Genomic DNA, 17,619 nt, shown 5'->3' with positions numbered 1-17,619 from the left:
TTGCATCATCTCTTAGGAAGATTGCACATGTTTTAATAGTCTCATCTTATTCTTTTTAGGAGTGAAAATCAGTACTTGAAAATCTGAATTGGTTTAAAAAATAATAACTGTGCATCCAGAAAAGAATTCTTAAAGAAACACGTATAAGCCTAATCTTGTTTTAAATGTAATATATAATCACTTATTTTGGATTTCAAAGTTTTGAAAAACATTAATAAGTGACTAATTATATTTAATGGTTAGAATGCAGAAAAATTATTAATATTTAAAGCTTTGCGCTGCAAAATAAGAGATAATTGTTATGGTAATTGACTTAACTATCTAGGGCAGTTTATTTCTAGGTAGTTACATAGCAATATTTCTTCTATGAAATCAATATGATATTGATATGCTTTTAGGGTTTGATTTATAATAAATTACAGTTAAGATCTTTCAGGTGACTTTATTTTCTGAATTAATCTATTAGACGTGGTGTACCTGTATGAAATATAAACCTTTATGATGATATTATTGAAAAGAAACTTTATGTTTATAATATTCTAATTTCAAAATTTGCTAATAGAAGTCAGAAGCTATAATACTAATACTGAACTTTTGTGAGGCCTTTGTAATTTTCATAGAATAACTTATATTTTAAAAATCTGTGGCTGTTAAAATTTGGAAGCTCTCTGTTAACATTTAATGATCTTGTCAGGGGAGTATGATTGACACAATTAAGTTGTCTTACATTTGAGTTACATAATTGATATGGGATGTGAGTAAGATCCTAATTCAGAACATATGATACTCTTGTTCCATTCCATTCGAGAATGAAATTAAAGTATTTTATAAATAAATCTGGTTTTCATTAAAATATGGAAAAAACATCTGCATGCCAAAGCATTTGCAATACAGCTAAGGATTTATAGTCTATATTTCATACTTGGAACATTTTTATCATATAGGATTAAATCCACAGATCAAACAAGTTTTCTAGGAAGTATAAAACTTTTTACTCTAAATCTTTTGACTTAAGGAGAATATATATTTAGATCACAGTAGGAAAACAGGGGCTCTGGTAGATAATTCTTTTTCCCTATCTTAGGAAAAAATTTAAGGTTAGTATATCCTTCTAAAATCTTGATTTGTAAAATAGGTTTATTTAATATGTGCTTTTTTGAGATTCTTTTTATGGGTTTGAACTTCTCAGGCTAGGTTTTATTTTATAAGTGTAGTAATACCACTTCTTTGGAAAATACCCATTGCCAAACACAATTCAGTTGGCTGTGACATGCACATGAAATATAAACTAACTTTACTGTGCATACTGTATTACCTTTATTGTTGATGAATGGTAAAGAAAAGCATTATATTTACAATTGGATTTATTAACGTAATAAGGATAAGAAATGATTAATAATAACCAGTAGCCATGCTAGGGATAGAGAAATTAGATTTTGCAATGAAGTTCTTTTTATGTTAGGAATTTAAAGTTCAATTCTGGGAAGAGGAGAATATAAAGCACAATCTTGAGAAAAATAACTCAGTATCTGGAAAATACCATAAACGCAGAGTGACTATTGAAGAGTAGAGGGTATTGCATGCGGTCATCATCATCCTTTTGCTGATTTTGAAGACAATATAAAATGGTGTTCTTGAACCGGATGACCTCTGAGGTCTCTTGTAACTCTAACATCCCATAACTCTGTGATTCGGAGTTACTGCTGGGAGGAGGTGAAGTCATCTTTAGACCCGCAGTTCAGTGCTTTGGGCAGTCAGTGGCTTCTGTGAACATGAGTGAATTGTGATCAGAAATAGTATAAAGTTATAAAATATAATGTGTAGCATAAGTTACAAAGTTCAGGATTTCAGAAGTGTTTCTTTATTCTGATGCAAGAGAAGACAGTCTTTGGTCCCTTTGTACAACTCCACCTTCATGACAGCCGGAACAGAGAGCTAACAGATGGAATCTGCTGGGTGCTCCTTTGGGCCTTTTTTCTCGTGGTGTAACAACTGTCTGGGTCCCAGAAGGAAGGAGATTTCAGGCATAGAGCCCTGGGCTTTTTGCCAGCTTCAGAAATTTAGTTGCCAGGTGTTCCTCAAAGAGATATTTTGAAGTTCCCATTTTGATGCTTATTTAAGGGTGACTAGAAAATGAACATGCTGAGTATCATTTTTTAGTATTTGTACTCTCTTAGGACCTTCTGCATACCTGGAATTGAGGGACATGTGCAAATGCAGAGAGCATAGTTTCAGGTCCATTAGAGCTAGACATACTTGTGCATAGGTTTTATTTTCTGCACATGCATTTCCTAAAGGTATAAATAAGGGTAGAGAAGGGAAAGGTGTGATCCAGTGCTATTTCTGCTACTGCTCCTTCTCTTGTTCTCTTAAAGAGGAAGTTGTGAATAGTACCCATTAAAAATACATTAAAGAGGACTTCCTTGTAAACCAGGTAGGAAAGATCATGTGAATCATAAATTCCATATTAGAAGCCAGGGGTTGAAACCCACAGGTAAGGAAACCTTTTCTTTCTGTCTCCTTTTTAAAAAAAAAAAATTATGTATATTTTTTATTGAAATAAAATTAACATATAACATTATGTGAGTTTAAGGTGTGTGACATGTTGATTTGATACTCTTTTGTATTGCAATATGATTACCACAGTAGTGTTAACTAAAACCTCCATCACATTACATAATTACTTTTTTTGTGTGTGTGTGTGGTGAGTGAGAACATTTAAGATCTAGTCTCTTAGCAATTTTCTAGTATATAATACGGTATTGTTAACTACAATCACAATGCTACGCATTAGATCCCCAGAACTTTTTCATCCTCTGACTGCAAGTTTGTACCATTTGACCAACATCTCCTTGCTTCTCCTGCCCCTAGTTCCTGGTAACCACTGTACTACTCTTTCTGTGTCAGCTGTTTTAGATCCCACATGTTAAGTGATACACAGTATTTATCTTTTACTGTCTGACCTATCTCACTGTAATGCCCTCAGAATCCATCCATGTTGTCACAAAGGGCAGGATTTCCCAATTTCTCATGGCTGAATTATATCACATTGTATGTATGTACCACATCTTTATCCATTCATCCACTGATACACACTGAGGTAACTGCCATATTTGGCTATTGTGGATAATGCAGTAAACATGGAAGTACAGATATCTTTTTAATAGCCTGTTTTCATTTCCTTTGATGATATGCACAAAAGTGGGATTGCTGGATCATATGGTAGTGCTATTTTTAGTTTTTTGAGGAATCTCCATATTGTTTTCCATAGTGGCTGAATCAATTCACAATCCCACTAATGGTCCACAAGCGTTCCATCTTTTCTACATCCTCTCCATCACTTGTTATCTTTGTCTTGTTGATAATAGCCATACTAACAGGTGTGAGGTGACATTGCTGTTTTGATTTGTTATTTCCCTGATGATGAGTGATGTTGAGCATCTTTTCAAGTACCTGTTGGCCATTCTTAAAGTCTGTTCATTTCCTTTGTTCATTTTTAAATTAGGTTGTCTGATTTTTTTTGCTATTGAGTTGTATGGGTTCTGTATATATTTTGGATTTCAACCCTTTATCAGCTTTATGGTCTGCAAGTATTTTCTCCCATTCTGTAGGTTTCTTCTTCATTTGTTGGGGGTTTCTTTTTAGTTTGATGCAATCAACTTATTTTTGCTTTTGTTGCTTGTGCTTTTGGTGTTATATCAAAATCATTCCCAAAACCAGTGTCAAGTAGCTTTTTCTATATGTTTTCTTCCAGAAGTTTTATGGTTTCAGGTCTTACATTTAAGTCTTTAATCCATTTCAAGTTAAGTTTTGTGAGTGGTATAAGATAGGGGTCTTTCATTTTTCTGCATGTGGTTATCCAGTTTTCCCAGTTATCCCATTTATTGAAGAGACTTCTTTCCTGATTGAGTATTCTTGACCACCTTGTCAAATATTAGTTGACTGTATATGTGGGGTGAGAGGGTAGTTCTGGACTCTTTATCCTATTCCATTGGTCTACATGTCTATTTCTATGCCAGTACTATACTGTTTTGATTACTATAGCTTTGTTGTATAGTTTGAAATCAGGAAGAGTGATGCCTCCAGCTTTGTTTTCTTTCTGAGGATTGCTTTGCTTATTTGGAGTCTTTTGTCATTCTATGCAAATTTTAGGATTGTTTGTTCTGTTTCTGTAAAAAATATCATTGGAATCTTGGTAGGGATTGCATTGAATCTATAGATGGTTTTACACAGTATGGACATTTTAACTATTAATTCTTTGATCCATGAACACAGATGGGATGTCTTTCCATTTGTGTCAATTTCTTTCATTAAAGTCTTGTAGTTTTCAGTGTACAGATTATTCATTTCCTTGGTTAAATTTATTCCTAAGTATTTTCATGGTTTTGATGCTATTGTAAGTGGGATTATTTTCTTTGTTTTTCAGATATTTCTTTGTCAGAACATCCAGTACTATGTTAAATAAGTGTGGTGAGATTGGGCACCCTTATCTTGTTCCTAATCTTAGAAAAGAGCTTCAGCCTTTCACTGTTGAATATGGTATTAGTTGTGGCTTTGTTTATTATACATGGCTTTTCTTATGTTGAGATATGCTCCTTCTGTACCCATTTGTTGAGGGTTTTTATCGTGAAAGGATATTGTATTTTGTCTAGTGCTTTCTCTGCATCTCTTAAGATGATCATATGATATTTATCTTTCATTCTATTAATGTGCTCTATTGCATTAATTGATTTGCTCTTGTTGAACCATCCTTGCATCCAGGGATAAATCCCACTTGATCATGTGTATGATTCTTTTAATGTGCTGTTGAATTCAGTTTGCTAACATTTTGTTGAGAATTTTTGCATCTATGTTCATTAGGGATATTGGTCTGTAGTTTTCTTTTTTATAGTGTCCTTACCTGGCATTGGTATTAGGGTATGTTGGCCTTGTAAAATGAGTTTGGAAGTGTTCCCTCTTCAAATGTTTTGGAAGAGTTTGAGAAGGATTTGCATTAATTCTTCTTTAAATGTTTGGTGGATTTTACCAGTATAACCATTTAAAAAAATCTGGTCCTGGGTTTTTCTTCATTGGAAGACTTAATTATTGATTCAATCTCCTTACTTATTATTGACCTATTCACATATTCTGTTTCTTCATGATTCAGACTTGGTATGTTGTATATTTCTAGGAATTTTTCCATTTTCTTAATGTAACATGGCTGTGGGAGACTTTAATTCCCTGATAAAGAAAGATGATGCATTATTGCCAACCAGGAATTCCAAAAAGATCTACCAGATGATTTGAAAAAGTGTCTTTGATGCTCCCAGCCCCCATATTAGCATGAATTTTATTTTGTAACCATTGTGTGTGTATATATGTATATTTCAGTGTAAAAATATGATAGCTACATTATAGAAAATTTAGAAAAGGCAAATAAAAATGCAGAACACCATTTCTTACCTAATCACTGTTATCATTTTATTTCCTCTGAATTTTTTACAAAAAGCTTTTTAAAAACATAGTTAATAATCATGTATCTTGTATTTATGTTATTAGCATTTTCCATTTTACTAAATTGTCATTTTGAAAAAGCTGTATAATTTTAGATTCCATTGAGTGTGCTATTATTGACTTAATATTTTCTCTTGTTGAATATATAGGATTTTCTGTCAGCCTCTTAATAATATAATAATGTATTCATAACTTCATGCACATGGAATTCTTTATATTATAGATTATTTTCTTAGAATGGATTACCACATTTTTATTGCTTTTACTGTATATTATCAATGTTTTTCCATAAGATAATACTAATTAACAAGATCACTAGCAATGTGTAAAGGACCAATTATGCCACATTCTTGAATGTTATTTTTAGAATAGTTTTACTAGTTTAATTTCAATAGCCTCATTATTTATTTCTTTAATTAGCACCAGAGATAGGATTTGTCTTCATGTGTATTCTCTAGCTGTATTTCTTTCATAAATTACTTGTCCTTTACATGCTGAAATAAAGTCTTATTCTTAAAGTCTTGGGGAGTGAACTCTTTTTAAAACTTCTACACATGTATTTTATATTGCAAAATTGCAACCATATATATGCAAACAAGGAGAAAATAAAAATTGCTCATATTGGTACCACATAGAAATCTACTTTTGATATTTTAAATATATTCTGAGTTTTTTTAAGTCCATCCAGTTTTATTAAGTAATGATATGTACCATTACACTTTAACCTACCTTTTTTCATTCAATAGTCTAATGCCTTTATATGAAAATTTTAATATTTTTTCTGAGTAATTCATGCCCTTTCCTGAAAATTTGAAAATATATAGAAAACTATATATAAAGAAGAAAAATTACTCATCATTCTACCACTCAGAGATAATGGCTATCAATATGTTGCAATTCTTTTCCATTTTGAATGAATCTATTTTTCCTCAAATTGCTATCATGCTATGTATATTTATGAATTTTACTGAATATTTATTATATTTTTGTACCTGTAAAATGTTCTTTTATATGACTGTCCCATAGTTCTCTAATTTATTTTAAAATTTTCATGGTCTTAGATGTTTGTTTCCAGTTTTCATTATTTTAAATATTTCAGTAAACACCTTTTTACTAAAATTCTTGTTATTACTGATTGTTTACTTTTAATAGTCTTCCCTATGAGTTAAATATTTGAAGGCTCTCAATATCCATTGCCTAATTGCTTTCCAGAAAGACAATATACACAGTTTATACTTGTGCCAGTTTTGTGCAGACCTTATGTCTCCTCACCTCAATTGACTGTTATTTTTAAATATTTGCTAATTTGATAGTTGAAAAATGGCATCTGGTTTTTTAGATACACTTTTTTTAACAAGTACATATTGTATTATTCTACTTATATGAAATTTTAAAACAAGAAAAGACTAATCTTTTTGATATAAAGCAGATCTCTGGTTGCTTGGTGCCAGGGCAATAGAGAGACTGATTGCAAATGGGTGACACATTTTTGAGGTGGTGAAAATGTCCTGTTTGTTGATGGTGATGATTACATAAGTGTGTATATACATTTTAAAAATTCATTGAACTGCATACTTAATATGGGTTCCTTTATTATGTAAAAATTTTGGTGTACTTCTTATATGTAAATTCAATAATAGTGTAGGATCCCACAAAAACATATTTTAACAAAAGGAAGTAGGCTTTTCCTAGTGGGTGGTTGTAGTCGTTATAACATGCATGTGTGTTTGTGTGTGTGTGTGTGTGTGTAAAGACAAACACTGGAGTCCTGTGCCTAAAATAGAACTTTTTTTTCCCAATAGGTCTTGGTATCTTGATGGGCAAACACTACTAATAATCATGTGTGTTGGCATTGTGTTCCCTCTTACACTTCTTCCTAAAATAGGTAAGTCTTTATGGAAGAGGACACTGTTTAGAAGAAAGAAAAAAGAAAGAAAGAATATTAAGGGGCTTTTAAACTTCATAGTACCACATATTTAGCAGAAGGATGGTGGTTATGAATAATTTTAAACTTGGACTTATTTTAGGTTCTTTAGCCTTCAGCCCTGCCGAGTTAACCTACTACTTGGTTTGCAGTAGTATTTTATCTACCCCACTAAAATAAAATAAAATCTTTACAGCAGCCTTTCCTTACAGTGTACCATTAGTGGTAAGCCAGTTTCCATTCTGCTGTACAGAGCTACATAAATGATCTGTGACAGATAGTTGGAATGTTGTTATTCTCAGCCCTAAGCCCTAGATACCAAGCACTGTAATGGAAAACATGCCCAAGACGTATAGCTTTAGCTGTACATTAGGACCACTTTCCTTATAAATCGCTTTTTATTTTATTGTTATTTTACAGGCTTTCTTGGCTACGCAAGTAGCTTATCATTTTTCTTTATGGTGTTCTTTGCTGTTGTGGTAAGTTTAAAATGTAGTGTATTGCTTATCTCCTCAGTAAAATTGAACTCATTGTGTTAATGTCTTTTTACTTGTAATGCTGTTTTGTGTTGAGAAGGTATCCTATTTTATTTCAGTGTGTTATTAAAAGCATTTTTATTCCACAAAATTTTTTCCTTCATTGTATCTATATTGAAGAGGTTTAGCTAGAGCAGTGTTTCACATTTAGTATCTCTTGTGGTTAGTTAGAGAGGAGAGCACACCAATGGTGTTAAAACCTTAGATGGAGTATAATTCTTTGTGTAGGTGTGTATATCAGTTTATTTGTACAATATTGTGTGTGTTTATGTGTGTGGGGAGGTACTCAAACATGAGAATCAGGCTGGTTCTAGTCTGTAAAATCAATTTGATAATAGTCATTAATTTTGTTCCATTAATGAAATCAGAGTTTCTGGGGTTTAGCTGTTGTGGAGATCTAGTAAGAATTGGGGTGCTTGAATTCTATCTGTTCTATTTTATTCAGATAGATAAATTCTCATAAAAAGACCACCATATGGGAACCCTCCTACTGTTGGTGAGAATGTAAATTTGTGCAGCTATTGTGGAAAGCAATATGGAGGTTCCTCAAAAAACTAAAAGTAGAAATACCATTCAATCCAGTAATTCCACTTCTAGGAATTGACCCAAAGAAAACAAAACCCCTCATTTGAAAAGATATATGCATCCCTATGTTTATCACTGCACTATTTGCAGTGGCCAAGATATGGAAGCAACATAAGTGTCCATGAATAGATGAATGGATAAGGAGGAGGTGGTACATATACACAGTGGAATATTATTCAGCCATAAAAAGAAAACAAATCCTGCCATTTGCAACAACATGAATGGAGCTAGAGGATATACTCAGTGAAATAAGTCACATGGAGAAAGATAAGTATTGTATGATTTCACTTATTTGTGGAGTATAAAAATGAAGCAAAGCAAGGAATAAAATAGCAGTAGACTCATGGACACTGAGAAGTGACTTGTAGTTACCAAGAGGGAGGGATTAGGGTGGGTGGTGGGAAGGAGGAGGGGGATAAAGAAAGGGGCACAATAATTCACAATCACAATATAAGTTGGTCATGGGGATGGTAGTACAGCATGGAGAATATAGTCAATGATTCTGTAACATCTTCCTATGTTGATAGATAGTAACTGCACTAAACAGGGTGAGGATTTAATAATATATGGGTAACTGTTGAACAACTGTGTTGTACATTTGAAACCAACGTAAGATTGTATCTCAATGATAATTCAATTAAAAAAAGACCACTGTAAAGAAAAGTTTTCTTCACTTGTGGAATATGTTTTTTCTTTTTTTAAAAACTAGCTCATTTTTATTATAGGAAAAATATAAGATGGTAAATAATTCATTTAAATATTTATAAAATAATGTAATATAAAGGTAAAAGAGAATTTGAATTTGACTCCTTTTAATTCTTCTAAGATATTTTAACATCCAAAAGATAGTATGAAATTTTGAAACAAAGTTCTCTTCGTGTAGCAGTTTATTCCATATTCTATATCTATCCAACTTAAGTAGGATTAAACATTTTAAACTTGTCAAGAAGCTATATACCTAAATGTCTTGATTAAACTCCTAAAATTGTAAGCTTGATTAAACTCTCCCTTGAAATTGAGAAATGAGTGAAAGAAAAATGCCACCCAAAAGAGCAAGACAACACATCAGTAGTTAAACCATATTATAGAGTCAGATTTTCAAGCTGTCAAAACAGTGTAGACTCCCTTTAATTTAGGCTAAACTATCTTATGGGATATAAGAATAAAACAACTGTAGATTATTTAAATGAAGTGGAAATGACCCTGGTTTTCAGTATACATAAATATTTATGCTTTACTGGAAGCCCTTAAAACTAAAAATACCTAACAGTGTTTACATAATTTGTTGAATTTATCAGCATTAAAATCATTGCCCTCCCCACCTCAAATTGTCTGTCTTGTACCTTATAAGGACGTGAATTGAACATAGGTTTTTTTGGATTCTTTTTCACAAGCATAATGACTTGACTGACATATATTGCAAAATGATTATAGCAGTAAGTTTATATCCATGAACATACACTTCTTAGGTTCCACATAGAGGAGGGAAATATTTTCATCATGATCTGATTGTTGAGAAACATTTACATGGTTAGGAGTAGCCCTCTATATATAGACGAACATATGGATATTAAAGAGAATCAGTGTAGATAATATTGGATTTTTTTCCTCACAGAAAATTGGCAATCCAAGCATCACATAGGTAGAAATAATTTGGGTTTATAGTCAGTATTTTGAAGCAGGTGAAATGTATTGATATGATATGTCTATTGTAGTTTTTACAGTATTCATTTCTGTCATGGCTGGCAGATATTCCTTAATTTAATGCAGGTTTCTGCTGTATCAGTCATATAGAAATAATACCTGTATAATTTATAAATTATAATGCTTTGCAAACCATCTGCTCAGATTTTTACTTGTAAGCACAATTTAAATTTAGTGTACAATGGGACGATGAAGATATATTTAAAATTTTTTTTAGTTTTTATACTTTTTTATTGTAATAAAATTGACTTATGACATTATGTTACAAATGTACAACATAGTAACTCAATAATTGTATACATTACTAGATGCTAGCCACAGTAGGTATAGTTACCCCATTATCATGCCAAGATACTACAATATTATTGCTTAAATTCTCTTCCATTCCTATGTCTAATTTATTTTACAATTTGCAGTTTGTACCTCTTCATACCCTTCACCTATTTCACCCATTCCCTACCCCCTTCCATATGGTAACCAACAGTCTGTTGTCTGTATTTGTGGGTTTTTTAGATCCCACATATAAGTGAAATCATATGGTATTTGTTTTTCTCTGCCTGGTCCATTTCACTTGGCATGATACCCTCTAAGTCCATCCATGTTATCACAGATGGCAAGATTTCCTTTTTTAGTCTGAGTAATACTCCATTGTGTATATGGGGGACACTTTCTAATGCCCTTTTTATTGACATACTCATTTAAAACTCTCTAAGTATTAGGTTTTGAAATACGTAATGGTTAGGAAAGGAAATATGTATATATTAACCCAGATTTTTTTGAAGAGTAGCAATTCTTTCATTTTTGTATTGTGTGTGTGTATTTTTTTCTACATATGTAATATATATATATATTTGTAATATATTTGTATATGTGCATTTGTCAATACATGTTTGTAAATCTATGTAACATTCATATTACATTTTTAGAAAATCAGTCCAGAAAACTATTATTTTCTCAAATTATACTTTTTAAATAATGCAAGTCAAAACGTATTCTCTTATCTGTTGTCCCAGATCCTTATTTTGCACAAAAAGTTTTAACATAATATTTTGCCCCCTCTTAAATATCTAAATTTTTAAAAATAAAATTTATCTTTGCAGTAGCTCAGAATGATGGTAACCAGATGGATTTACCTTTTTATGGTCCAGGTTAGAATACAAATGGATTACCATTCTTTCCAAAAGTTCTGTCTTGAGTACGGATTAGTATTCTAATAATAGTAAGTCAGTGATCAAAATAAAAACTATGTGAATGGATTTTAGTTAGAAGCTTTCCTTCTGATGACCACTATCCTAGGCATTTTAGAGTTGTGGGAGTTTAACCTGGACTCTACATCATTTTAGTAAGGAAGATAAGATAAGTTCATTGGAAAAAATAGGGGACAATATAGGCCACACATAATTAAGTGTTGATTTATTTGCTTCAGAATAAGAATTTCAGGAGTTGAGAGGAGAGAAAGATCACTGAGAGCTAGAGTAAAGAAGGGTATGGAAGGAAATAAAATGAGCTACGTTTTGAAAGATTGGAAGGACTTGGAGCAGAGAGAAGGAAAGGCCTTTTGTGCAAGTGTACAAGTATTTTTAACACTGAATCTTGCTCTCCCTTTATCTTTATAATCCCTGGAGTTATCTTCTCATCACGTTCTGTCTTGGTCCTGAACAGGGATTTCATTACTCTGTCATCGGATATCTGTTCTCTACGTCAGCTTTGTAGGAGATCCCTTCTATCCACTCCATTCTACCATGCAGCCTTGGGGTTGGGATGGGTCTCTTTAAAGAAATTAGCTGTAGTACTTGAATTTTATATTAATATGAAATTAGGCTAATTATATTTTATAATTAATGAAGAAATGAGTATTTTACATTTTGGAGCATTGTATTGAAATACTTTGATTTGCAAGCCTAGTAATCATAGCTGATAAAATAAATGAGATAGCTCACATACCACCTTTATCAAAGTACCGGCTGTACAAATGCTCAGTAAATGGTTGTTCCTACGACCACCAGCGCCGTTAGTAGGGAGAAAATGTGGGTCATTAAACTCAGAGCAGGGCTGAAGAGAGAGACCAGTAATAACCTTGCCTCTCCAGCTTCTACCCCATCTCATTTTCATCCTTTTTTTTGATAACACACCAAAAAAAAACCAAAAAATACCAGATGGTAAGATTATTGCTTTTGATTTTTTTCTTTCCTCTTGGTAAGTTGACAATTTAGTTTTATTCCATATTGAAAACTTATCTAGAAATGTCAAAGCAGCTTGCCCAGTTGATCCTAATCATTCCTTTTTCCCCTGCTGATGAGGATTTTAGAGTAGTTTTTTAATTCACTCACTAACTTAATCCTAAGAGTATATGTTTTCCATAGATTTGTTTTATCACTACATAAAATGTTGTTTGAATTTGTTAAAATCCAAAACTAGATAAATACCAAATAGGAATATTATTTTACTTATCGGTCTCCTGCAAAGAACAAATACTTCCTTTATTCTCCCTTGCTCCTCTGTATGCTGGGTTTCAGCCTGGAGCAAATATTTACAGAGTAATTACATGCCCCAAAACAACTGCAACAATGGTAATGTTGACACAATTGTAGGTCTAGGAACAGTATGGCCACAATTAAAAGTAAAATCCTGAAACATTTTCTTTGATTATTTCTGGGAAATAGCATCCCTTTGGATATCTTTTAATTTTAAAAAAATTTATTTTTACCACCTGGAGTTTCCTAGTTATGTGCACTTATTCTTAGTTAGCTTTATTCACATTTGCCAGAAGTAATACCAAGTCTAAAAAAAGCAAGGAGGGACAGTACCTATACATCAGAAATCCCTTAGTGTCCCCTTTGCATAAGATCTCTACTTATTTCTGCCTGTGGTTATTTCCAAAGCTGCTATTAATATTTCTCTATCTGCTACTAATACCAGGCCCACAAATAACCATATTCTTATACCATTGTTACTAAAAACATTGCCATCCCATTTTGAGCTGTACTTTTTTAAATGCCTTGATGCTATTGGAGTTTTGAAAGATGACATAAGAGTACTCTCAATCTTTAATTGGGGGTCTCTCCACTACACAGATAGGCAACACTCCCCCCAACACCCACCATAGGTGCCCATGTTAAATGATGACCTCATTCTAACTGGGGAGAATCATATGAGCAAAGAATCTTCTGTTAGCATGTTATTTGGTATGGTTTTAGATTAATTGAATTATTGTTGACCTATTTGAAATCTATTTCTTGTCATGAATTTTATAAGAAATAATCTGAGTGGTGATTCTACTTATTCTTACAGATAATTATTAAAAAATGGTCTATCCCTTGTCCTCTGAGATCAAATTACATAGAGCAGTACTTCCAGGTAATAGTTTATATTTTCTTTTTAGTTTCTTCCTTTTAATTTTAAGCTAAAAAAATAACTAATAATGATTTTTTCCGAATTAATGAAATAGTAATGGCTATATTACACTTTGAAACTTTGTTTTGAAATATTTTTATTTGAAAGCCTGGTAATAAAAAATTCATCATTTTTGTTGATATATTCTGACTTTTAATGACTATTGATTTCTCTTTTTTCCTCCCTCAATCCTCTTAAACAGATTTCAAATGCTACAGATGATTGTAAACCAAAGCTCTTTCATTTCTCCAAAGAGGTTTGTAAGTTATTAACAGATACTTTTGGTTGATTTTTCACATTTCAAGTTTTAAGAGATTTGTGTAACAGGGTCTCTTAGGTCTCTGTACCTGTAACTAATTAATTTTCATAAAAGTGCTAAGTATAGGGTTGCCTACCAGAAGAATAATATTATTAAACACAGGGTGGCCCATTAGGAAACAGCCACCTCTTTTTTTTGTTTGTTTTTTGGCATGCCTTTAAATGAAGCCTGTTTTAAATGGGCCACTGCCTAAAAGAGCAGATTTACCAAATGTCTGGCCAATACGGTCCTCTGTGGATACAGACTTCCTGTTGCCCTCTGGACTTATAAAACTAAATAGCCAATTATATCAAAAACTGCTCGCCTGTGAGTAGAACCTTGGTCTGTAGCTAAACAGCCTCATCATTGGGCCAGCATTTGAGTACTGCCAATACATCTTCTGGCTGACATTCCCAAGTTGAAATTTATGATACCTAGGGCAGAGACTAGAAAACCAAGTCCCCTTGCCTTCTCTAAGGATACTGGGAATGTCTGCAAAAGCCCATGAGCACCAGCAGAGGAGACAGGAGCTGTGATCTGGATGATCTCTGCTTTGTCATTCTAGAAAAGCTCAAAGTCATCCCTGTTGCTGCAAGTTTCTTCATCTACACTTTTTTTTTTTTTTTAATAATTATTTTTTATTGAAGGGTAGTTGACGCACAGTATTACATTACATTAGTTTCAAGTGTACAACACAGTGGTAGAACATTTATATACATAATTCTAGGTTCCAGCTATCACCCTACCAAGCTGTTACAATATCTTGACTATATTCCTTATGCTATACATTACATCCCGGTTACTTATTTATTTTACCATTGGAAGTCTGTCCTTTTTTTTTTTTTTTTTTTTTTTTTTTGTGAGGGCATCTCTCATATTTATTGATCAAATGGTTGTTAACGACAATAAAATTCTGTATAGGGGAGTCAGTGCTCAATGCACAATCATTAATCCACCCCAAGCCTAATTTTCGTCAGTCTCCAATCTTCTGAGGCATAACAAACAAGTTCTTACATGTAGAACAAATTCTTACATAATGAGTAAGTTACATAGTGAACAGTACAAGGGCAGTCATCACAGAAACTTTCGGTTTTGCTCATGCATTATAAACTCTAAACAGTCAGTTCAAATATGAATACTCATTTGGTTTTTATACTTGATTTATATGTGGATACCACATTTCTCTCTTTATTATTATTATTTTTAATAAAATGCTGAAGTGGTAGGTAGATGCAAGATAAAGGTAGAAAACATAGTTTAGTGTTGTAAGAGAGCAAATGTAGATGATCAGGTGTGTGCCTGTAGACTATGTGTTAATCCAAGCTAGACCAGGGCAATAAAACATCCACGTATGCAGAAGATTTCTCTCAGAACAGGGGGGGTGAGGTTCTAAGCCTCACCTCTGTTGATCCCCAATTTCTCACCTGATGACCCCCCTGCGACTGTGCCTGTCTTAGGTTGTTCCTCCCTTGAGGAATCTTACCCGTCTCTGGCTAACCAGTCATCTTCCGGGGCCATACAGGGAAATGTGAAGTTGGTAAGTGAGAGGGAAGCCTTATTGTTTGAAAAGGTTAGCTTTTTACTTCTTTGCATATTTATGCCCTGTGGCTTCTATGCCCAGCATTTGTCTTGAGGTATCTTTACCACTTGGAGGAGTTATGATACTCGGTAAATTTGATATGAGGCACGAATTCTATTTAAGGGTTGTAATTAGGAAGGAAGAAGAAAAGCTATAGAAGTAGCAGGCGGAAGAAAACATGGGAAGATTGATTATTTCTTTGACAAATCTTCTTGTAGAGTAACTTCAGCATATATAGGTTTTAAGCTACTACTTAAATTGCGCACATACATTAACATAATAGGAGTATAGTTACATAACCAAAGCATATCTGTAATTACCAGCCATCTCCAGTGAAACCAAGAAAACCATTAAGGCACCTTAGGCATTTGTGAAAACTTATCTATGATATGGTGGATATTGTCCAACTGAACTTGAACAGTCTGAGAGAAATCAGACAAATTAAAACAACCCATTCCTGGGGACTGTTCACATGCCATATGTTCTTTTAACAGTAAATAGTCTGTAGTTGTAAGAGTTTGGAGCGCTACAATTTGCACTTCTCCAAATTCTTGGTTGAGTTCCAACAGTATAGATCCAGTCAAATTTGTTGTTTTACTGTATGCACAGGCCAGCTTAGATATCTCCTTCCTCATTCCCATGGCAAGTCCAGGAACTGGTGGGATGAGTGCATCTACAGCTGTAGCAGTGCGTGGATCTTTGTTGGGGTTTTTTGATGATCATCTTCTGGCATGAGTCTTCCAGAGAGTGCAGATGTTGGAAGTTCTTTTTCATATCGTATCTTAGTTCATTTTCGGGGTAGCCCAATTAGGCTTTGATCCTCTGTATAAACACAAACAGACCCTTTGCCTACACTTTTATATGCCCTTTATACCCTTGTGTAGAACTCGTTGGAGGTTACCACACAGGAACTGCCCTTTTTTTTTTTTCTTTTTGCTTTGTTTTTGGTATCACTAATCTACACTTACATGACGAATATTATGTTTACTAGGCTCTCCCCTATACCAGGTCCCCCCTATAAACCCCTTTACAGTCACTGTCCATCAGCATAGCAAAATGTTGTAGAATCACTACTTGCCTTCTCTGTGTTGTACAGCCCTCCCTTTTCTCCTACCCCCCCATGCATGTTAATCTTAATACCCCCCTACTTCTCCCCCCCTTATCCCTCCCTACCCACCCATCCTCCCCAGTCCCTTTCCCTTTGGTACCTGTTAGTCCATTGTTGAGTTCTGTGATTCTGCTGCTGTTTTGTTCCTTCAGTTTTTCCTTTCATCTACACTTTTTGATTCTGCTGAAATGCAGGTCCCAGATACTAGAATCCTCTCCACTCACATACAACTCTGTTAGTGTAGTATGTTGGTATGGTAACTTCTCCCTGTGGAATTTTCCTTTTTATCACCAGTTTTTAAATGAGAAGTGTCTCTTTGGCCTCACAAGGGAGATTACCATATCTTTTACATAATAAAGGCCTCCATGTGTCTTAAAGATGTAGGTAGCATAATTGATAAGCCAGGAAATTGAGCAATATATGAAAGAGAATTTGTGACTTAAACTCTTATTCCCCTAATCCAGCCTCAGGAAACACTACAGCTTTCCTTCCTCCCAGCTCCCTTCAGATATTTTAGGAGGCATATGTCCCAAGATAGGTCTTTAGTCATCTGGAACTTCTTTTACTGAGCAGCCTAAAGTTAATTAGGGAAAATTTTTAGAGTAGGAAAGAGAAAGTAAATCATTGCCATCCATTTTGTATTTTTATTTAGATCGTAACTTCTGTTTGCTTTGTAACTTCCTCTGACTCTTAAGTATTCTAAAAACAAACAATGTTCACATATTCCAATGGCTCTCTAAGAGTGTTTTGGTCTAGAATAAATCATGTTCATTCTCATTGAAAGAGACCTTAGTCAAAAATGCTAAATTATGATTAATATTTTCAGTATTCTCTTAATTACGTTGGTAATATTCCCTTTGGGTTGGTGAAAGCAGGTTCAAAAGCATTAGCTACTGTTGTTACTTAGGATTCTACAATAAATAAGTTTCCTAATGCATACATTAGGAAAGACTGAGAATTATAATATCACTTCTAAAGTTTTCTTTTTAACCTTATTTA

General features: G+C 33.4%; 1 protein-coding gene across 8 annotated transcripts in view; it reads left to right on the top strand.

Moving 5' to 3' along the window:
* Positions 1-17,619, top strand: part of SLC38A6 (solute carrier family 38 member 6) — a 70,847-nt gene that overhangs the window by 38,991 nt on the left and 14,237 nt on the right. For all 8 annotated transcript variants that reach the window (XM_057488401.1, XM_057488400.1, XM_057488396.1 and 5 more), the window contains 4 exons: positions 7,296-7,378; positions 7,838-7,896; positions 13,534-13,599; positions 13,838-13,891. In XM_057488401.1, coding sequence (XP_057344384.1) covers positions 7,296-7,378; positions 7,838-7,896; positions 13,534-13,599; positions 13,838-13,891 — 262 coding nt within the window. The remainder of the gene's footprint in view (positions 1-7,295; positions 7,379-7,837; positions 7,897-13,533; positions 13,600-13,837; positions 13,892-17,619) is intronic.

Source organism: Manis pentadactyla, chromosome 11, assembly GCF_030020395.1.
Source record: "Manis pentadactyla isolate mManPen7 chromosome 11, mManPen7.hap1, whole genome shotgun sequence".
In the NCBI taxonomy this organism is placed as follows: Eukaryota; Metazoa; Chordata; class Mammalia; order Pholidota; family Manidae; genus Manis; species Manis pentadactyla.
This window is presented reverse-complemented; position numbering and strand designations above follow the sequence as displayed.